General features: G+C 35.9%; 1 protein-coding gene across 4 annotated transcripts in view; it reads left to right on the forward strand.

Moving 5' to 3' along the window:
• The window catches only part of ROCK2 (Rho associated coiled-coil containing protein kinase 2), a 187,206-nt gene that overhangs the window by 66,015 nt on the left and 96,846 nt on the right, over nt 1-24,345 (forward strand). For all 4 annotated transcript variants that reach the window (XM_072635358.1, XM_072635359.1, XM_072635356.1 and 1 more), the window contains exons 2-3: nt 21,950-22,031; nt 23,827-23,927. In XM_072635358.1, the coding sequence (XP_072491459.1) occupies nt 21,950-22,031; nt 23,827-23,927 (183 nt within the window). The remainder of the gene's footprint in view (nt 1-21,949; nt 22,032-23,826; nt 23,928-24,345) is intronic.

A 24,345-nucleotide genomic window follows, 5' to 3' on the forward strand; every position in this document is an offset into this window, starting at 1 on the left:
TATTCTTCAGAATGACTGGAGATGACCCAGGATGCAATGTGAGACACTGGCCCTTTCAGGCTAAGGTCTTATCACATTCTCACTTTGAGTGAGATAAACCCATTCAGTGAATAGACTTTTTTAAGTAGTTACTCAAGGGATGGTCCCTTTATTTAAAAAAGAAATTAAACTAGGAGGGGGAAGACTTTCAGGGTTCCTGGGTAAAAGAGAAACAATTACTATTTAGTAATTACATTTACTCTGTGCTAGGTGGGTGGGGACTTGTTGTGCAGCCTATGAACTCCAGAGTGAACTGAGTTTGAGGCTTGATCTTTGAGCAAGAAATGTAACCAGTAAACCCAGAGGAAAAAAGGCAGTTTTTGGCTATGGAATGCCAAAACAATACAGTATATATGATAGTTAAAAATACAAGTGACTCTAGCAACTAGTTTATGGTGGAGAAATTGAAGACTGCTCCGTAGAACTACAGTTCCAGTGGGAAGTCAGTGAGAAAACCTTTGTTTTATTTTCAAGAGAGATGAGACTATGTAAACTAAGGATTTTTAAACTGGAGTCAGTTAGGTGCAGAATGAGCTTCCCCCTTCCCTGGGGAGGGGATAGGAGGAAGGGGTACAGGATGGACCTCTGGACTCTCTCCTCCAGCCCCAGTGCAGCCAGATTCTTTGGGAGGAATCCTTGAACCATTAAATAGATTTGGTCCCAAGAGTTACCAGGAAAAGCCACAAGGAAACTGTGGGCTACTTCTGCCTACCCCCCCCCCCCCCCCTTTGGAGCCCCTCTAGACAAAAGGGAGACTGGATTGTCTTCTGTTAGGATATGTACTCCTCGAGGGCAGGGACTGCTTTGCTTGCTGGTATTAGTGTACCTCAGAGCTTTAATAAAGACACTACTGACCCAATAGAGATAGATGGTTTTATAGTTTACTGATTGACTCTGTGCCTCAGTCTCCATTGAACTTGTTTGAAACCTTGTCTTCTCTTCTTACCAACTTAAGTCATATATGATTATACCATTACTTCTACTTTCCCTCTCAGAAAAGACCTCACTTCATAGTTCACAGAAGCAAAAGAGCTATATTTTGTGGGTTACCTCTCCTACCTAATTCTATACTTCATGTCACCTCAGACTCTTCCCCCATCTTCTCTTCTGTCTTATTCTCAGATGATGAAATAACTGCTCTACTTGTCCTTTTGGTTCCCCTCCCCATGTTTTCCAGGGGTTTGCTCTTTGATCATTCCTTCATTCTCCCTAATTTTTAACCTCTTCTTATCAACTAACCCTCATTGTTAATAACTCTCTCTCCCTTGTTATTATTTCTACTAGCTATCATCATATATCTATCTCTCCTGCCATTTGTTGCTTGAGAAAGCAGTCAACAATTGGTGTTTCTACTTCCTTTCTTTCTTCTAAAACCCTTTGCCATTTGACTTTTGATCTCATCTTTCAAATGAAATTGCATTATTCCCCTTGAGCTTTTTGCAGCATTTATTACTGTTGATCTGCTTCTTCAGGATATCCTCTCTTTAGGTTTTTGTTGACACTGCTCTATCCTGATTATCTTCCTCTTGGTCAGAGTGGTCCTTCTCAGTCTTTATTGCTGCTTCTTCATCCACTTTATGTCTGCTTACTGTAGATGCCCCCGTAGCCTCTGTTCTGGGCCCATGTATCTTTTTACTCTATACTATCTCATTTAGTGATTTCAGTTCCCATAGATTTAATGATCATCTCTCCCTTCAGGTGATTCCCACAGCTATATATCCAGTTCTAGTTTCTCTTCAATGCTGCAATCACACATCTCCAACTATTTCTTAGACTTTCTGAACATATTATTGAATGTTTCATAGACATTTCAAATTCAAGAAGTCCAAACCAGAACTCGTTATCTGTTAAGGGGACCACTGTTCTCTTAGCTAGGGGGGATTGTAACTTCAGTGTCATCTTCAACCTCCTCACTCTTAACTCACTTCACTTACTTAATTCATTGTGAAATCCCTTTTCTGTTGTCACAGAATCTGTCATATATGTCTCCCCCTCTCCATTCTTATAGCCACAATCCTGATGCAAACGCTCATCACCTTCACCTGGACTAGTACAACAGTAACTACTCTTTCTGCCTCTAGCCTCTCCTCCACTCTCTCCTCAACTGAGCTGCCAAGGTGGGCATAGAGTCTAAAATATAGGTTTCCCCAGGTCATCCACACCCTGTCCCCTCACTCTACTCATTGAACTTCCTTGGTTCCGTTATTTCCAGGATCAAATATAATGTCTTTTTTTGGTGGGGGAGGCATACCATCATACCTTTCTAGGTTCCTTAAATTTTTCTCCTCTCTACAAGTTCTACAGTCTGGCTGCACTCACCTACCTGAGGGTTAGTAAACATTACATTCCTTGTATGTTCTGTCACCTCACTTCTACCTCTTCATTTCTTTGACTTTCTTCAAGACTCAGCTCAAATTTCACCTTTTGTGGGAATCCTTTCCTAATTCCTCCAGCTGCTAATAATGTTTTCTACTTTTAGATTATCCTATTCTAATTGTATCTTGCATGTACCTAATTTTAGCTACTTTTTTTCCCAGCACTTCTCCCTAACCTCTTTGAATTGGGCATAGGAAAAAAAAGCATGTTTTGTAGCTTCCAATCTAAGCATTTGTAATATTTAAAGTAAAAGTTAAAGAGTTAAAAAAAAAAAGTAAAAGAGTTAAAGATCTTCACCTCCCCTTAATAGGCCTCAGGTGGAATCCATTAAGGGAAACTTGATTGGGGGGACTTGTTTTGTAGGAAGGCCCATAGCTTTTGTTAATTGCTGATGAGGCACTGGGTGAGAGTTGTGATGCCTTCTGCCTCTAAAAAGTATATATCTATATATCTATTACATATACATCTATCTATCTATCTATCTGTCTGTCTGTCTATCTATCTATCTATCCATCCATCCATCCATCCATCCATCCATCCATCCATCCATCTATCCATCCAGCCATCCATCCATCATCTGATGTGAGATTTTGCTTTGGGGGCTTGCTCTTTGGAAGAAGGTTTGTGTGCCACATGAGACTCTGGGTAACCATTAAGGAGCCCCGCCCCCTCTCCCCTTTGAAAATCCAGATGTTTGTGCTTCTCTCTCTGGTAACTATGTATGTATGTATGTAATGGTCAGACAGTTAGAAGCCCTGTCTGTTGGTCTTTATTTCTCTGCTTTTATTTTCTCTGTTGGTATATGTGATTAAAGAAGATTGTTGACCCTTCCAAAGTTGCCTTCTTTTTAGAAAAGCAGATCCAAGAGCCTGTGCTAGTAGGCCATCCTGGATGTGTCAGGGTGCTTGCTAATAGACCATTTTAAATTTCAAAGCAACTTAAAGTGCTAGGTTGCCTTTTGTTTAAAATGAACTAGTGGGTGTTTATTCTTTTTCCATTCTGTTTATTATTGTTGTTTTGTTATTGTTTTTTGCGATGTATAATATTTTATTCACCTCCACAATTGCACATTAAAAATAGAGTTCCAGAATCTGTCCGTCTTTCCCTCCCTCTCACCTTCCCTTCCTGAGATAAGCAGTCAGCTGTAGGTTATGCAGATGCAGTCATGTAGTACATTTCTATATTAGTCATTTTGTATAGGAAAATGAATAAAACAAAGTGAAAATAGCACGCTTTGGCTGTGTTCAGGCAATATCAGTTTTTTCTCTAGAGGTGAATAGTATGCTTCATCATCAGTCCTTTGGAATTTTCTTGGATCCTTGTATTGCTGACAATAGTTAAGTCATTCACCATTAATCATCGCACTATATTGCTGTTATATGTACAGTGTTCTCTTGGTTCTGTTCATTTGTATCAGTTCATGTAAGTCTTTCCAGGTTTTCCTGAAATAACTCTTGTCATTTCTTAATAGCACAATAATATTTCATTGCAATTATATGCCACAACTTGGTTAGACATTCTCTGACTATGCCACAACTTGGTTAGACATTCTCTGACTGATGGGCATCCTTCAATTTCCAGTTCTTAGCCACCACAAAAAGAGCTGTCATAAATATTTTTTATATAAATAGGTCCTTTTCTATTTTTAATAAAATGTCTTTGGGATATAGACCTAGCATTGGTATTGCTGGATCAAAGGGTATGCAGTTTTATAGCCTTTTGGGCATAGTTGTGGGTGTTAATTTTTAACACTGAAAGTTAAATTTTTTTAGGCCATAGTTGTTTCTCCAATTTGTCTAATCTTATAAAGGTTTTCCAAGGAAAGGTGGTAGTAAATTTTCCCATATACTACAGGCATCTAATCTTTGGTTTTAATTAATTAGCTTTTACATTTAAATCTGGCAAAAAAATTTGGAGTTTTCTTTGGTCTCTGTATTTTTTCAGAGGAATCACCATAGCATTCATTCCCAACTATCAGTGTGCAAAAAAGAGATAGTTTGGGCAAGCAGATTAAGAGCAAGTCTTTAAGTCAGAAAGGCCTGGGTTCAAATACAACCTCTGACCAATATTGGTCGTTTGGCCTTGGTAGAGTCATTTAAACTTCTCAGTGCTTCAGGTAATTTTTTAGGTACAGATCTGCTGTAGTAGAAGGCATTTCCTTATTAGTAGTTCTCCATATAAATGAAAATACATGTGTGATGAAATAAAAACATAAAAATTTTATCCACAATTTGATTTTCTATTTATATTAATAATCTTATTGTCCAGTTAAAATTGTTATAGATCATATCTCTGCAGCAGAAGGACATCATTCCTTCCAAGAATAATTTGTTTGTTATATTTTCTGTGCCCATGTGCTTTTTATTTGAGTTAAATCTATAGTTACGTGTAGTTTAAAATCTCTAATAAAGTCTACCCCTGTCATGGTCATTTCCAGTATGTATTTTAAGTTGTGAGGAAAATATTTTGTAAACCTAAACAATATAAATATGAGCTATTATTATTCAGTAGAATGTATGCATGGTTGGGCCGAATACCCTGGAATGTATCCTGAAGGTACTCTCAATAAATTACTAACTTGAGCTTGCTTTGCTTCTTTTAAGGCTTGTGACACATCATTTTCCTCCCTACCATCAGGATCTTTGTGTCAGCTTTTTAGTGTCTCATATAGGCTTTTATTCTCTGTCAAACTCTTCTCTTGAGTCTATATTCCCATCATCCACCTTTGCCTACTGAAGATGATGCAACTTTTTTGTTTCTCTTCTGTATAGTTCCTCTGATATGTTATATGATATTTACTGTATGTTACCACTATGGGATACTCCCTTGCCCCCATTCTTTCTTATTTTCTTCTTAAAGTTGATATATTTTTTTTAGCAAACTTTTTGTATTAAACCTTTTTGGATCCATTTCAGATAAGAGACATCTCCCCCCACCCTTACCTTCATGTTTTGCATACTCTGTTCATGTGCCTCAATTTGAGAAACAGCAAGTTACATCTACTTCTTTTCTATACTACTGTATTTCTGTTTTTACTCTACCTTTTCTTTCCCCCTCTTAATACCCTCACTTAACAGAATCAGTGTACTTCCCCTTCCCTACATCCTTATTTAACTCTGTCTGTACCTTTTGAGGAAATTAAGGTTCTGAAGGGGTAATTATTTCTTCTCTTTTAGAGTATTAGCACTATCTCATCATATAGTGATATATATATATATACACAAACAAGCTATGTACATGATAAATAGGAAATAATTAGAGGGATGGTGCTAGAATTAAGACGGGTTGGGGAAAGCTTCCATTAAAAATGGGATTTAGGTTGGGACTTAAAGGAAGTTAGGGAGGTCAGTGCATGGAGTAGAAGAGGACAACTGGAGAGAATGCCAGGAGCCTAGAGATATGGAGTATTGGTTCATGGATCAGGAAGGAGGCTGTCGTTCATCTGGATGAAGATGTAGTAAAGAGAACTGAGAAGGAGTGGTGTGGTAGGTAGGCATAGAACCAGGAGAGAGTGCTGATGAGATCAGAATATTGAGGAAGAGAGGGTGATCAAAAGTGTTGAAGACTGCAGAGAGGTCAATGAGAGTGATGATTGAGAGGAGTGAGGGATATTAGGTGACCAGCCAGAGTGCTTCAGTGGTGTACATGTGATGTCATGACAGATTGAAGAATATCTGTTGTATGTTGGGAGGAGTCCCTCTGATAAACTTTTGGGAAAACATAGCTAAGAGACACAAAAGATGGAGAGTTATGGATGTATTATAATCTGCATCAGTGGAGAGAATTCCTAGATTGCTGAGATCACAGAGCCCATGTGAGTATAAAATATGCTTTTCAGTGAAATCTTGCCTACTTGCATCCTTCTGGGATTGAGTTCAGGATAGTTGAGTTTTATGGATCAAATTCTTCTGGGATTGAGTTCAGGATAGTTGAGTTTTATGGATCAAACAGGTTTTTAGTTTTTTTCTTAAGCATTTTAGCATCAAAACTTTATAAAATTTTGATCGTCTTTTGTAAAATCTATTTTTTATCTTTCTCAGATGTATGTACACTCAAATGTCTTAAACAGAAAACATAACTAGACTTGTTTTTAATGACTTAGTGTCATCATCATGAACATCTCTTCTGGTACTGTTTTCTATATCATTCAGTGACACTCCCAGGGGCTGTATTATGAGGTCTGTTTGGCTTTACACTAAATGACAGCAGATTATTTTTTGAATTTTTAATTTTTTCTGTCACCTCTCATGTTAGGCTATCAGATCTTATTTTTATCAGCTTGCCTTCTAGAAACACTTCTACTTCCTTCTTGTTTTCTGTTTTTATCTACTGTAGGCTAGGAAAGACAATCAGGTTTGTTAGAATTGAATATGAAGTATTAAGAGAAAGTAATTGGGCAGAGTGTAAGGGTCTAAATGGTGCATTTTTTAGTAAAGTGCATGAGGTTTGTGGGCAAGTGCCTGAATGTTTAGACATCTGTTTTGGATTGGGGGCGGGGGTGGAGAAGTTTGTATTATTTTCTGGCTGTTGGCTATGTTCTGAATAGTTGGGGTTTCCAGACCAGCTGTATTTTGGGATAGGGGAAGTCATACTGAAATAGGTTTCTTTAAAATGAGGGATATTTGGATATGGATGTAAGAAGATGGATTTGCTATATTATTAGACTTCAAAGAGAAGACAGCAACATATGAATTGGAGGAGGAAGAAAACAGTGAGATTTTTGGAATTTAAAATAGATTGAATTTCTGGCCGAGAAATGAGTCATCCATAAAAGTATTTCAAAGAAAAACATGCACAATGTAACTAATTTTGTACTTCACAGTGCTCCTTTGATTAAATCAAATAATGAAATGTGCTTTATAACTGTGAAATTCTAGAGTAGAATAATGAAGATACTGGGAAATAAAATATTTCCTTTTTTTCTCTTTATGAGAGGTTAAATTGAGTCTTATTAAAATTCAAGTGTTTATAACAACACATAGATAAAATTATGAGTAGTTAGTAGACATCTTTTATTTGTATTCACAAATAATGCTTAATTAGTGGTCATAAAACTGATTTAGGTATCAATCAATACTGGCTTAATTATACAGGCTGCAAGATGAGGTACAGAATTTCCCCCAGGGCATAGATTCAGTTGGTGGTACAGCAAAAGGGTAAATCATGTACATTCCCATCAGAAGCATTGTAGAGGAGCAGGAAGACTTATCAATCAATAAATTACATGTGAGCAGTTATTGCATTTTGTAAGTAACTTTTTATTCTCTTTTATATAACTATAATTTCAAAATCATGAACATACGGACTCATAATGAAAATAAACAACACTGAAAATCTTAGTACATACAGTACCAGTTTACAAATGAGACCAGAATTTAACCACACTTGAAGAAAAAATGATTTTCTGTATTAAGGGTTTTGTGGGTGGGAAACCATATGGGCAAACTTTACTTTTTCTTTTTTAAAAAATATGAAAGATCTTGACTCATCCAAGCAATAGACCAGAAATCCAGCATTGAATGCTAATTTTTGCCTTAAGTGAAGAGTGAATGTATCCACATTAATTTTCTTTTTAGTGCTTCAGTTTTCCTATCCATAAAGTGAATGTATTGCAATAACTTGTCAAAATGACTAATAGTAGTTACTTATATGTTCCTAAAGCCTGAAGAAGATGCTTCTGCTCATTATCATTGTTTAAAAATGATGAGTGCACTCAATATAAGTGCAGATTGAAGGGTTTTTTACTTTATTTTTCTTTATTGTTTTTCTCGGACATTGCTAATTTGGAAATTTGGTTTCAGTGACTTCATTTGAAACGGGATTTGTATTTCTTGCCTTCTCAGTGGGTGGGAGGAGAGAATTTCAATTTGAAAATAAAATAAAATTGAAAGAGGGAAAAAAATTACATTTCTGCCCATCTGAGCAAAAATCAATAGAGTAAAGTCAGGATACTTGGCATAATTTTCAAAGGTGTTGCTATTCTTCCATATTGACAGTTCAGGTAGAAGAATTCCACATTAAGGGCAACTATTTATAAATTCTGTCCACTCAAACAGAAAATCTAAGTCCTCAGAGATAGACTTTTGCAGTTTTTATCTTTGTATTCCCAGTGCTTTGCAGCACTTTGTATGAACTTAATAAATGTTTGAATTAGAATTAGAATTCTCCAATCTTCCCATATAGATAGGTGGCACAGTGGATAGAGTGCTGGGCCTGTAATCAGGAATACTCATCTTCCTGAGTTCAAATCTGGCCTCAGACACTTACTAGCTGTGTGACTCTGGGCAAGTCACTTAACTCTGCCTCAGTTTCTTCTGTAAAATGAGCTGGAAAAGGAAATGGCAAACCACTTCAGTATATTTTCCAAGAAACCCCAAATGGGATTATGAAGAGTGACATGATTGAAAACAACTAAACAGCAAAAACAACTATGTGTCAGACACTGAGGATATAAAATCAAAGGATAGTCCTTGCCCGCCAGCAGCTCATAATATGGGGCAGACTAGAAACAGATACACACAAAAAAGCATAATTAACACCAGGAAGCAACTGTCTGTGTGTTCATCCTGTGTTACTGAAGAAGACCATGCCATCAAAGAAATAATGACATGACTTGCAATTGACTTTGTTTTGAGTGAGGGAGGGCTGTGCAGGTCACCAGTCTCACTTCTCCTCCAGAGCCATCTGAATTCAGTGACCAGATGTTCATCAGGATGACTGGAGATGACCCAGAATGAGACAGTTGGGGTTAAGTGACTTGCCCAAGGTCACACAGCTAGTGAGGTTCAAGTGTCTGAGGTGAGATTTGAACTTGGGTCCTCCTGACTCTTGCACTGGTGCTCCATTCACTGCATCACCTAGCTGCCCCATCAGGAAACAACTAGAATTAAGAGGGATTGGGAAAGGTTTCCAGTAGAAGATGTGATATACTACTTAGGATTACAAAGGAAACCAAGAACCCCTGGTGTAGAGTTTGACATTACTTGTGATTTCCTGATGTAGGCTTTACAAACCCATGGTCAGTTGCATGTTAGTGAGAAATAATATTAACAGCTTACATTTCTAAACTGCTTTAAGTTTTAACCAAGTACTTACAACAGCCTTTTGAGAAACGTAATGCAAGTATTTATTTCTATCATTTTATAAAAGAAACCCTCAGAACTAAGTTTATGACTTTGTCCAAGCTTATAAGTGGGACATCCTGGTGTTCTGATTCTAGCATGGTTTATCTGTAATGCTTCCATACAATCTTTGCATACAGAATTATATTAAAACATGCCATAATCATTCTTATCTTGTAAATTCTCTTTAATGCTTATGCATTTAGTTATGTTGTTGCTTTGAATTAAAAAAAACAAACTAATTTTCTCCATTTATTTGAGCTTCTACACTTTTAACCAATATTAGCAATTAGTTTAATTGGAAGAATTTTTTTAAATTAATGGAACACATGTTACTTTTTTCTTTTATAGTGCTCTGAGGGTGTCTATAGTCTTTGATTTAACAGTAGGACAATGTTACCTTCCATTTAAGTCTCAGAAATTCTTCTATAAATAAATTCTGTCCTAATAAGTATCCAATAAGTATTCATTATAAGATTATTTATGGTGTTGACTGAGCCAGGAGTATGCCTTTATAACTGTTTTTATTTAGGTTTTGTATACCTAGAACTTAAGATAAGCAAGTCAGGGTACTATCATTATATTTAATTAAATAGAAAGTGGGCTAAGTGATTGTATAGTAAAGGAGATTAATCTGTACGATGCAAGGTACAATATCATTTATGTTGGTGAGAAGCAAGTATATGTTTTTTTCTTCATTTTTCTTAATGTTTTTCCCAGGTGGCTTTTACTTTGGAAGAACTGAGAAAAGAAAAATGTCATTGTTTATTATATCATAGTTTTAAATTGTAAAATCATATCATAGAATTTAGAGGTATAAACACTTACCTAGTCCAGTTCCTTTATTTTATAGATGAGGTAACTGAGGCCTGTAGAAAGGGAAAAAAAAACTCTTCTAATGTCGTATAGACTATAACAGAACCCTGATTTGAACATCAGGCCTCTGATTCCAAATCCAGCGCCTTTCCACTATCCTGTACTACTTCCCAATATAAAGACCCAAAATTTATTTCACCATTTCTTCAGGTGACCAAAATATTAATCATAATTTGTAATCAAAAGAAGTTTAAAATTTTAAAGCAGGAAATATTTCTTTTAAAATGACTTATTTATGAGATAGAACCACAGCTTGGGAATGTTATTTATATCTCAGGTACCATGATAGCAACAAATATTTACAGCTAATAGGGCTTTACTGAACATCAAATTCAACTCTTGTATTATGGTTAAAGAAACTACATCCAAAAGTTAAGTGACAGAGCTTCTTGGTCTCTAAATCCAATGCCCTTTCTTCTCTTTAGAGCCTGCCATGTGATGCAGTAGATAAAGTGCTGGACTTGGGATTAGGAAGGCCTGAATTCAAATATGGCCTCAGACACTAACTGTATGATCCTGGGCGAATCACTTGACCTCTGTTTGCCCAAGTTTTCTCATCCTTAAAATGAGGATAATGAAGATGGTGGAGCAGAAAGACGCATATACTCTAGCGCTTCCCCCACAGTCCACAGAGTACCTCTAAAAAATGACTCAACAAATTCTAGAGCAGCAGAAGCCACAGAACAACAGAATGAAAGAGATTTCCAGCCAAGGGTAACTTGGAAGGCTGACAGGAAGGGTCTATCTCACGGGATGCTGAGCCAAGTGGAGCCCACTCCCTGGCTGTGCAGCACTGGGAGGAAGAGAATCTGAACAGACATGTGGAGCAGAATTCCCAGCAGGGAGGGTCCCAGATCCCTCAACCCACAAGTGACAAAGATAGCTCCAAAGGTCAGTGTGGGAGGGCTTTTCCATCTGGGTGAGAAGGGAGCGGGGTCCCAGGCAGCAGCAGAGGTGGTGGCAGTGGCAGCAGCAGCAGCAGGCAGCTACATGGAAGCAGCCTGGGTCTGTTGTCCAGATAGCTCAACTTAAAGCCTCTGGCAGAATTGAGCAGCTGATCTAAACCTCAGCCCTCAGTGGCGGCCCAGCTCCCATCCAAAGCCCTGGGGCATTGAGCAGCTGATTTTAATCTCAGCCTTGTACTGGGGAGAGGAGAAGCACTAGGACCCTCCTCTTGACAAAGGATTCAGAAGTTGTAACTGGCTGGGAAAATGCTCAGAAAAGGGAAAAAAATATAAGACCATAGAAGATTACTTTCTTGGTGAACAGGTGTCTCCTTCCATTCTTTTGGATGAGGAAGAACACAGCATACTGTCAGACGAAGTCAAGGCCTCTGCCTCCAGTACCCCGAAAATGAATATGAAATGGGCTCAGGCCATAGAAGAGCTTGAAAAAGTGTGTCAGCAGCCTGCTAAAGGAGAACCAAAAAAATGCTGAGGAAGATAACACCTTTAAAAAGAGGCTAACTCAACTGGAAAAAGAGGTCTAAAAAGCCAGTGAGGAGGAGGCTTTAAAAAGCAGAATTAGAGAATAAAGTCCAAATGGGTACATGATTTAGGTATAAAGATTGATACCATGAATAAACTGGAGAAGCAAGGAATAGTGTATTTATCAGATCTATGGAGAAGGGAAGAATTCTTTACTAAAGAAGAGATAGAATGCATTATGAAATGCAAAATGGATAACTTTGAGTACATTAAACTGAGAAGTTTTTGCACAACCAAACCCAATGCAACCAAAATCCGGAGGGATGTAGTAAATTGGGAAAAAATTTTTACAGCTAAGCTCGGGGATAAAGGCCTCATTTCTAGAATATATAGAGAACTGACCCAAATGTATAATCATACAAGTCATTCCCCAATTGATAAATGGTCAAAGGATATGAACAGGCAATTTTCAGAGGAAGAAATTAAAGCTATCTATAATCATATGAAAAAATGCTCTAAATCACTATTGGTTAGAGAGATGCAAATCAAAACAACTCTGAGGTACCACATCACACCTATAAGATTGGCAAACATGACAGAACAAGAAAATGATAAATGCTGGAGAGGATGTGGGAGAGTTGGAACACTAATTCATTGTTGGTGGAGCTGTGAGCGCATCCAACCATTCTGGAGAGCAATTTGGAACTATGCCCAAAGGGCTACAAAAATGTGCATACCCTTTGACCCAGCAATATCGCTACTAGGACTATATCCCCAAGAGATCATAAAAATGGGAAAGGGTCCCACATGTACAAAAATATTTATAGCAGCACTCTATGTAGTTGCCAAAAACTGGAAGTCAAGGGGATGTCCATCAATTGGGGAATGGCTGAATAAATTATGGTATATGAATGTAATGGAGTACTATTGTGCCATAAGAAATGATGAACAAGAAGACTTCAGAGAGGCCTGGAAGGACTTATATGACCTGATGCTGAGTGAAAGGAGCAGAACCAGGAGAACTTTATGCACAGCAACAACCACAGTGTGTGAGAGTTTTTTCTGGTAGACTTAGATTTTTGTAATAACACAAGAACTTCTGAAAAAAAAAAAAATCCCAATGGTGGACCTCAAGGCAAAAAGCCTTCCACACTCAGAGAGAGAAATATGGAAGTCACTCACATAATGTAGCAGATCATGTTTGTGTATGTGTATCTGTTTGTGTATCATGTTCTGATTTGTTATACGGATTCTTTCATTTATCTTAGTCTGACTACACAGCATAACGATAGTGAAAATATACTCAATAGGAAAGTTTATGTAGAATCTATACAGAATTGTATGCAGTCGTGGGGAGGGAGGGAGGTAGTGGGGGGTGGGTGGGGAGGGATAAAATCGCAATTGTATGGCAGTGATTGTTAAACATTAAAAAAAATTAAAAAATTAATTAAAAAAAAAAAAAAAAAGCAGAATTAGCCAAATGGAAAACAAGGTTCAAAATCTCACTGAACAAAATAGTTCTTTAAAAGAGAGAATACAGTTCAGGGAAGCTAATGAATATGAGATAAACCAAGAAGTTAGAAAACAAAACCAAAAGTTTGAAAAAATAGAAGGTAACATGAAACATCTCATAAGAAAAATGACTGACCTGGAAAATAGATCATGGAAAATAGAGACAACTTAAAAATTATGGGACTACCTGAAAGCCATGATCGGAAAAAGAGCCTAGACATTATATTCCCTGAAATTATCCAGGTAAACTGCCCTGATATTATAGAACCAGAGGGCAAAATAAATATTAAAAGAATCCACTGATCATCAAATTTCAGAGTTCCCAGGTCAAGGAGAAAATGCTGCAAGCAGCTAGAAAGAAACAGTTCTAGTATTGTGGAAATGCAGTCAGGATAACACAGGATCTGGCAGCTTCTACATTAAGGGATCAAAGGGCTTGGAATGAGATATTCCAGAAGTCAAAGGAACTGGGATTAAAACCAAGAATCATCTATCCAGAAAAACTGAGGACAATACTTCAAGGGAATAAATGGTCATTCAATGATATAGGGGAATTTCAAGCATTCATGATGAAAAGACCAGAACTGAATAGAAAATTTGACTTTCAAACATAAGAATCAAGAGAAGCATGAAAAGGTAAACAGGAAAGTGAAATCATAAAAGACTTTCTAAAGCTGAACTGTTTACATTCCTCCATGGAAAGATAATATTTGTAACTCTTGAGACTTTTCTCAGTATTTGGGTAGGTAGATGGATTATACACACACACACATACGCGTGTGTGCGTGTGTGTGTATGGACAGACAGTACAGGTTGAGTTGAATCAAAAGAGATGATATCCATTAAAAAGAATAATAAAATAAAAATTAAAAGGTGAGGGAGGAAAATACTGGGAGGAGAAAGGGAGAAATGGAATGGGGCAGGCTATAACTCATGAAAGAGATAAGAAAAATCCTGTTCAGTGGAGGGGAAAAGGGAGAAGATGAGAGGGGAAAAATGAAGCTTACTCTTTTCACATATGGCTTAAGGAGGGAATGACATGTTCACTAAATTTGGTATGAAAATCTATCTTATACTACAGGAAAGTAGGGGAGGAGGGGACAAGTGGGTTGAGTGGGATGATAGAAGGAAGGGCAAATGGGAGAAGGGAATAACTAAAAGTAAACACTTTTGGGAAGGGACAAGATCAAATGAGAGAATTAAAAAAAGAGGGGGACAGGGTAGGATAGAGGGTATTATAGTTAGTATTTCACAGCATGATTATTATGGAAGTCTTTTGCAAAATGACACATATGTAGCCTGTATTGAATTGCTTGCCTTCTCAGAGGGGATGGGTAGGGAAGGAGAGAGGGAGAGAAGTGGGAATTCAAAGTATTAGAAACAAATGTTGAGAATTATTATTGCATATAACTGGGAAATAAAAAACATAGATAATGGGGTATAGAAATTTATCTTGCCCCACAAGAAAAGAGAGAAGATGGGGATAAGGGAAAGATGGGATGTGATAGAAGGGAGGGTATATTGAGGGAAGGGGTAATCAGAATGCAAGGCATTATGGGGAGTGGGAGGGGAGAGATAGGGAGAAAAATTGGAACTCAAAATTTTGTGAAAATGAATGTCAGAATCTAAAAAAATATAAAAAAAAAAATGTACACATAGAGATCTTGTGGCCAGCCAGGGAATGACTTGGGCTTTCTTAGCCCTTTTAGTTGTAACATCTTTCAGGAGGTGAGTCATCTTCTCCTTTAAGAAGTAATTTTGTTGAAAATGAAAAATAAATTAATTTATTAAAAAAATAAAATGAGGATAATGATGCCATCTATCTCCCAGAATTATTGTGAGGATCAAATAAGATAATAATTGTAAAGCACTTATTAAAGTTTATAATGCATAGTAGTTCATTTGTTTCAGTCATGATTCCATTTGGAGTTTTCTTGGCAAAGCCATTGGAGTAGTTTGCTGTTTTCTTCTCCAGCTCATTTTACAGATGAGGAATTGAGGTAAACAGGGTTAAGTGACTTGCCTAAGATCACACAGTAAGTGTCTGAGACTAGATTTGAACTCAGGAAGATTACTCTTCCAGATTTTAGCCTTGTTCACTCTATCCACTGCCCCACCAATTACTTTGGCACATACTAAGTGCTAGATAAATGTTAGTTATCATTATCGTCATCATCATTCATTCATTACTCACTTTAATACAGAAAAATCATGAACGACTAAAGAGTCAGTGTTATCTCAAGACATCATAATAGCAACCAGGAATGATTTTGCTGGAAAAGAATTCTAATTCAGAAACATCATCCAAAAAGGTTTTTAATGTGGCTGATAAGGTGTTATCCCCATATGAGATTGTTGTTGAATTTTTATTTAATGCATAGGTGATAAAGTTTTCTCTGAAATTCACTGGAAAACAATGGCTTTTCCAGGAAAAAATTTACTACTTAGGCTTTTTTTTTTTTAAGTAATTATTAACCTTAAAATATAAGGACTGCATTAAATCCAATCAGAAATGAAATTATTTTCAGTCATTTCTAGAATCTTAAAATATTTCGCTATGGGACAACTGTTTTCCTGAATGTTGTTTCCCTAGTTATACTTATCTGTTAATCAGTGCCTTGTTATTTAGAAAAAAATACGCACATATAAATGAAATTAATTAAGGTTAATTGTTAAATTTGTAAAAATAGCTTCATTTGTTTCTGAGATTTAATTGTATTGGCATTAGCATGTGAACTATAGTTTACAAAACATTTTATATTTGTGTTGTGCAAGAGATGACTTCAGTTTATCAGCAAGTAAGTGTTAAGTATATATTTAGCCAAATGCCAAGCATACAAAGACAGGCAAAAATATAGATGTAATTTTAGAGGGAAGGCTTTATCAGCTGGAGGGACTGGGAAAGACCTTGTATAGTTGGTGAAATTTGAATCGAATCTTGAAGAAGATAGGGAGGGTAGGAAGGAAAATCATTCCAGGCATGAATAATGCACAGTTGTAGAGCCTCAATAGATGAAAAGTCATATATGAAGAATAAGTAGACTTGTGTACTTGAATCCTATAAAGAAGAGTAAAATGTAAGAAAACTGGAACGATACAAAGGTGTCTGATTGTGAAGAACTTTAATTGCCGAACAGAATATTCTATATTTGATTCTGAAGGAAAGAATGGAACTACTGGAGTTTATTGAGTATGAGATTAACATCATCAGTACTGCACATGACAAAAGAATTAAGCAGAGAGCCTATTAGAAGGCTATTGTAATAGTCAAGTGAGTGATGGTACGATGGGTAGTGGGATAGATATGACGGGAGAGAATGGGATATACACAAGATGTTGTGAAGGTAGGAATGGCAATGTTGACAAGTGATATATGTGGGATTGATGTGAGTGAGGAGACAAGGATGACTGTGAGTTCTTCAGGACCAGGAGTATGGCAGTGCTTTCAACAGTAATATGGAAATTTGGAAGAAGGGAGAATTTAAGAAGAAAGTTCGATTTTGAACATAGTGAATTTAAGATACCCAGTTTGATATGTCTAAAAGAGCATCTTATAGTGGGTCATTTATACCCTATCTATATTCATACCCTATCTAAAGAGATTTTATACTGATGAAAAAGGACATCAGAAAAAGTAGATGGGAGTGTTATTTAATTGAACAAATATTTAACAGCCAACTATTTATAAGGCTCTGTGTTTTGGGCTGGGGGTGGAAATATAAAAAGATCACAAAGATGAAAAACTGTAATCCCCACTCTTTTAAAAATTATTGTTATTTATTTATTTTTGTTTTTAACATTCACTTCTATAAAATTTTGAGTTCTAAATTTTCTCCCTTCTTTCTCCCCCCTCCCCAAGATGGTGTGCAATCTGATATAGGCTATAATACATGTTCATATTAAACATTTTCACATTAGTCATGTTGTAAAGAAGAATGAGAACCAATGAGAAAAACCACGAGAAAGATATCAGAGTTAGTTATCACACAATGTTACTGTGTACAGTGTTCTCCTGGTTCTGCTTACTTCACTCAGCATCAGTTCATTTAAGTCTTTACAGATTTTTCTGACATCTGCCTGCTCATCATTTCTTACAGTATTCAAATAGTATTCCATTACATTCGTATACCACAATTTGTTCAGCCATTCCCCAACTGATGGGCATCCCTTCAATTTCCAATTCTTGGCTGCCACAAAAAGAGCTGCTATAAATATTTTTGTGCATGTGGGTCCTTTTCCCATTTGTATGATCTCTTTGGCATACAGCCCTATAAGTGATATTGCTGAGTCAAAGGGTACGTACATTTTTATAGCCCTTTGGGCATAATTTCAAATTGCTCTCCAGAATGTTGGATCAGTTCACATCCACCTACAATGCATCAGTATTCCAATTTTCCCATATCTTCTCCAGCACTTATCCTTTTCCTGTTTTGTAATGTTAGCCAATCTGATAGGCATGATGTGGTACCTCAGAGTTATTTTGATTTGCATCTCTCTAATCAAGAGTGATATAAGCATTTTTTCATTTGACTATAAATAGCTCTAATCTCTTCCTCTGAAAACTGCCTATTCATATCTTTTGTCCATTATTTATCAATTGGAGAATATAATCCCGACTCTTAAAGATCTTGAGACTATTGGGAAGAATGGGAAAAGGGATATAGCATGTAGACAGATAAATATAAATATAATATTAGGTAAAGTGTAATGAACAAGGGAAAAATCCACATAAAGGCCCTGGGAGGATTATGGAAGGCTTTGTAAATAAGATAGCACCTTGAAGGATTTTAACTGGGATTCTTAACACAGACCTGAGGTCTGTGATATTGAATGGGGAAAAATTGCATTTTAATTTCAATATAATTGATTTCCTTTCTATTCCTCTGTATTTTTTGTTATGAATTTAAAAACATAATTCTTAGAAGGGATCCATATTCTTCACCACACTTCCAAAGAGATCCGTGACTATAAAAAGATAATAACCTTGAGAATAAAAGGTTGAGATGAACAGTTCTCTCTCTCTCTCCCCACTCTCTCTCTCCTCCCTTCTCTGTCCTTCCCTCCCTCTCTCCACACACACACATATATATGTATATACACATATATATGTATATATGTACACGCATATGCATGGGGGGTTGGTCTCATGCCTGTTACCTGCAAAGTATTATACTAGACTTGAAGGAGAAATATGTACTCAAGGAGATCACACTTACTCAAATACTTAAAAGATGCAATTGAAAATCGCTACCGAGAGGTCTGTAGAAGGAAAGAACATTTCCAACTTGAAGTGAGAGTGAATGATAAGCAAAGAATGATAAGGCTTCATAGTAGTATTCACCATGGATTTTGAAAGATAGAATTTCAAAAGGTCAAGATGAGAGGGGTAGAAAAGAAGGCATTCCTGGCAGCTATAAAGGTAGACTACCAAATCATAAAGGCTCTTGAAGGGCAGATTTGTGTATTTAGTAGGCAACAGGAAGCCATTGAAGGGTTTTATGTGTTAGAGTGACATGACCATATATCCTTGTGTAAGGTAAGGCTTCATCTGGTATTAGGTAAAAAGGAAGAGTTGGAAGTGGTTTGAGACTAGAGGCAGTAAGACCATTTAGGATTATATTATGCATTAATCTTGGCTTTGATTTAAGCACTAGTGGTGGATTAAGATTGACAAATAGGGAATAAATGGGGAAGTATGGGGAGGTAAGATTGATAGTTTCAGCAGCTGATTGACTATAGAAGCAAAGAAAGTTGGATTTCGTTTAGAAGAAAGAGAATTAGTCATAGTTATAAGGAAAAAATGCACTTAAATTATTTGGGGGGGCATATGTAAATATAGTACAGAACACACTTGAGTATGGGGACATATATTTTGTTTCTAAGGAAGTTAAACTTTGAATCGTGCTTTAATCCCTCATTGTGCTGGAGGCCTTTCTTTACCTCCTCGTGCAGCAGATTTTGGGAAATTGTTGTCTTTTGTGATTTGCTATATTATATTACACCACTGGAAGAATTCTAGTGTTTAAAAAAGAGTTTCTGTCAGGGAGCAGCTTGAGTTTGTCTAAAGTGTCACACAGTTTCTCCAATATCACCTAGTATTCTCTGTCTTCTACCTGTTGTTCTAGACCTAGCTTGTTATCCATGTACAGCTAAATATCTAAGTACTAATTGACTAACCCACATGAGTTACTCATACAAATTTTGTCATATTTTTAGTAGGCATTCTTTGATAACTTAGTTTTTCCTAGATGACTTGTTAAGTTCTTTCTTTTTTGAGGATTATTGAATCCCATTGAGTAGTCTTTGTAGTACTTGGAGATGAAGGCAATCCGAACATTGTCAGTCACAACAAGCAAGAGCTGGAGCATCTGTTTAGAGGCTCTTTGCTATTTGGTTTCTGCAAGGTTTTGATAGCAGTATACTCCTTTGTTGATAATTTCCCTGTTTTGTGTCTTACTTAATGATTATAAGAAGATTACTGAACAAAGTTGCCTCTGTGGTTGAATCAGGGAATCTTCAATCATTTCTATCAGGAAACATTTATTAAACACTGATTATGCAACCTCAGTGAGCTTATTCTATGTGAGAAACAATGTTTGCATGTGTAAGTAGGCACTATATTGACACGTATACACATATGCAGAGTAATCACAATTTAAGATATCTTCATCTTTTTTGAATGATCTAAATAAGTGGCTTTTCAAACACTTTTGGTCTACAGATCACATAGTGAGGGAAAGACTTCTGCAATCTCCATCCCACTTCTGTTGATTTTCAATTAAAATAATTATGGCTCTTTTGATGACACCAATGAGGTTTGCCAGGATGCTGCACCTTTTTGACTTAAGCACATCCAGGAGAAACAGGAAGGCTTGAGAAGATATTGCTGGAGAAGCATTTGTCACCACTTGGTGTTGTATTCATCACCATCAGAACCTTAGGTGTCCCAGATTTGAGGCAGCTTGACAGCAAGGCCCAGCAAGCAACACTTTTTTAGGGACATACAGAAACAGAAATACACTATGATCTTAACTTATGCATGGAAAATTCCTTGCTGGAGAAGGGTCTAAAAATTGATACTAACAAGTATATGAAAGAGAGTATTTTTTTTAAAAAAGAGATTATTTTTGCATGGAGCAAAGTGTATTAAAGTTATATTGTATCTTCCCATTTTTACTGTCTGCTGTACCTAGCACAGTGCAATATACCTGGTAGGTCCATATATATATATATTTATTAAAATGAATTATATTTTTAATATGGGTAAGGCAGTGTGAGAGGCATGCAGTGTGCTATAGTGGTTGAATACCTGGTCAGTGGAGTCTGAATAATTTAGGTTCAAGTTCAGCCTCTGATCCATAATGACTGTGATCCGGGCAAACCAGTTAAGATTCAAAGTTGTAGCTCTGGGACTGGAATCTGAGCTTCATTTTGGTAGAGGGAGGTTGACTCACCCAGGGCTCTCTAAGGGGAGAAAATCACAGCTCTGGGGGGAATAAAGTAATGTCAAAATGTTTCTTTGACCCTGGGGCTCAGGTGAACGTTTGTTTTATCTTGACCATAATGCCACTTTCATGCCTTCTTCATGATTCTTCTTCCCCTCTATGCTCCCCCTGTCCCTTAACTCTAAGAAGGATAGTAAAATTAACAATATCATTCCTGCATATATTGTCCTATGCTTTTTTTTTTCACTCTTACAAACACCACTGTGGTCATCATTTCCCTATTAGAATATAATTTCCTTGAAGATAAAGGTTATTTGGTTTCCTTGTATTTGTGTTCCCAGTATTTAAAACTTAAAACCTGGTACTAAGTTTTGACACATAATGAACATGATAAATTCTTTTTATTGGGGCCTGCAATTTTATCAGTTATAACTGTCAGATGCTGAGCAGCTTAGCATCTTCTTTGCAATTTATAGTCTTGGAAAATTGCCTGGGACACTGAGAAGTTATATGACTAGCCTAGAGTCACACATCTAGTGTGTGTCAGAGATGAGAAATTGAAACTTGTTCTTCCTGTGTTAAAAGTTGATTATTTCTTAATCTACTTACATCATACTGCATTTCATATAGCAATAACCTTCCTTTTTTAGATGAAGTTTGGATATAATAACAACTATTTTGTCAAGCTGTTAATCTTATTAAAAATGAATTTTAACTGCCTGCTAATATAAATGATCTTGCTATTTAGATGTGCAAGAGTCCTGTGATTAGTATTCTGTCATGGAGGTTAGGTTTTTTTTTAAAAGCTATGACAGCAGCTTGCTGACTGTGGTGATCATGGTGAGTGAGCTTGAAGAAAGACTCAGAATTAACTCCAAATAAATGGACAAGTAAAATGAACATACTAAATGTAGAAAGCCAGAAAACCAGAAAATTGGCCATCAGCTAGGTTTTTTGGTTGAAGCAACCTGTAAGTCTTTTAGATGGAATTGTAATTTATGTTTGTAGAGTTTGTATACACATGAATAAAATCATAGGTTGCTTAAAGTGTCACATTAAAAATCTATAAAACTGACTAAAGTTTAAAGATTGAAGCCAAATGTTTTTAGAATTTTGAAAATTTAACCATCTTTTCTTTTTTTTTTCTTAACAGGATGGTATGACTTCCTTGTACTTTGATCTGAATTTTCCTGCTATGAGGAAAAACAAGAATATAGACAATTTCTTAATTAGATGTAAGTTTCATTAAACTTTTTTTTTTTTTATCATTTATACAGCCACATCTATGGCTATTTCGAAGGAGTCATAAAAATGCCTTGAGATTGTAATGGTATTTTAATTAGAATTTTGTTAGAACTATGGATCCTTTAATTTTAGGATAAAACAATGCACAGTTATATTTCTAATTGGAATTCCTAGAAATTTAACAAACATTGACAGGGTGTAGAGAATAATTACTTCTCAGTTAATTAGATCATAGATTCAGAACCAAAAAAGACTTTAGAAGTTGTCTGATACAACCCCTTCATTTTAGAGATGAGGAAACTTACATTTAAAGGGGGGGAGGAAGTCACTTACACTTATACACATGCCATTATGAGTTATTAAAAGAACTCTGGAGAGAAAATTGTTTTTATTTTTTGACTGTAATATTTTTCTTGGTTAAGCAGCATACTTGCTGAGTTGTTATGGATTCATCAGTAATGTGTAAACCTTCCTTTGAAATATTAATAAAAATGAATATTATAATGCCTTTGCCATGTAAATGATGTTGTCTACTATATATTTAGTGGTATTGGTAGCAGCTTTCAGGGATATAGATATATCAAAGGGTGTTAAGAATGAAGGTGAGTAGTTTTTTAAAATCAGCGTAACAGGTACACAATAAAAAAAAAAATCACTTGTAATAAAAGGTTTTTAAACATATAAGTAGTACTGATTAATGTTCTAATTAGTCAGATAACCAGGGAGATAGTATTATTATATAGACTATGTAGTTAGTGGTTTGCAAAGGATTATAATTCCAATATATGTAATGAACTTAGTAAAACTAGAGATAGTGAATGCCCCTGTGATTTTGTTGATATAGAGACCTCTCAGATGAGTAAACACATTTTGTCAGTTCAGGCTGATATCTTCCCTGCAAGGACTGTTATTAGTAAATTGCCTAGAGCAATGTCCAGAGCCATACAGCCAGTATGTGTCAGCATTAAGATTTGATCCCCTGTCTTACTATCTCAGAGAGAAGCTTGCAATTACACTAATATTCTTTTTGTGGTTATTCAAAATAAATGCTCTAGGATCTCATAGTATATCCTTAAGAGTCATCATTATGTACTACCATCACATTAGCTATCATTCTATTAGTCAAACCAAGACCAGATTTTGATAGACCACTCCATATTGATAAAACTGTAGATAAACTATCTTTTACTCTAATTTAATTGCAAAAAAACTCCTTTTGTAATCAGTTTTGTTTGAAGTTATCTGAAATAAAGGTGAAAACAGTGATATATTTAGTATGTAAAATATTTTTATCTGTTGCATATGTTTATTTTATGAATATTGTTTTTATGTGTTTACTATGTGATAAGCACTGTATTAAGTGCTTGAGATACAAACAGAAAGTTGAGACAAGTTGCTTTCAAGTAGCTCATATTCTAAGTTAGGGATTCACAAATGTGTAAAAGAGGTCTTACGTCCTTGTTAAATTCCTAGCAGATCTAAAGTTTTAGTAATACATAAGTTCTAACAGGGAAGATAATAGATAGGTGGCAAGTCTGCGAGGACTTTGGGGAGTAGTGGCAGGTCAGATATCTGGGACCAAGATGGCTATGATTCCAAGGATCAGAGAATTATAATATTATGTTGCCTTAAGACATTAATAGTGAATTTTCAAAGCTTGATTCACATAGGTTTAGTTGAAAGCCCAAACCAATTCATTGGACTGAATTTTTTTTTTTTTACAACTGTGATTACTAATTATGGCATTTGTATTTATGAGTACCTATATTTTTCATTTCATTATAGATGAGAGAACTGTGACAAAAATTGGATGCCTACAGATGAAGGCAGAAGATTTTGATGTTATTAAAGTAATTGGAAGAGGTGCTTTTGGTGAAGTTCAGTTGGTAAGAATTTAGTCGGTCTCTTTTTACTTCTATGTTTATCTTTGGGGGGGGGGGGGTTTGTGCTAGTTGGAATATATACCATGAATATTCAAGTTCATATCATAAAAAAGTTAAAAGAAAAGCAAGTCATATACTTTTTCCAAGTTCTAAGTAGGCATGAAATTTTAAACAAAAAAAATAGAAGGAATAGAAGCAACTGCAGAACATAAAATAGAAAGATTTTATTACATAACTTAAAAAGCTTTCTCATAAACAGACTTGATACATGTAGAATAGGAAAAGGAATGGTCACTGGGGGAAATTTATATCAAATACCTCAGGTAATGGTCTGATATTGATAATATGTAAACATCTAACAAATATTTAAGTGGTCAAAAGAAGAATTTCATTCTAGTAACAACAATAGGAAAGAACTCTT

The sequence above is a fragment of the Notamacropus eugenii genome, chromosome 1, assembly GCF_028372415.1.
Source record: "Notamacropus eugenii isolate mMacEug1 chromosome 1, mMacEug1.pri_v2, whole genome shotgun sequence".
In the NCBI taxonomy this organism is placed as follows: Eukaryota; Metazoa; Chordata; class Mammalia; order Diprotodontia; family Macropodidae; genus Notamacropus; species Notamacropus eugenii.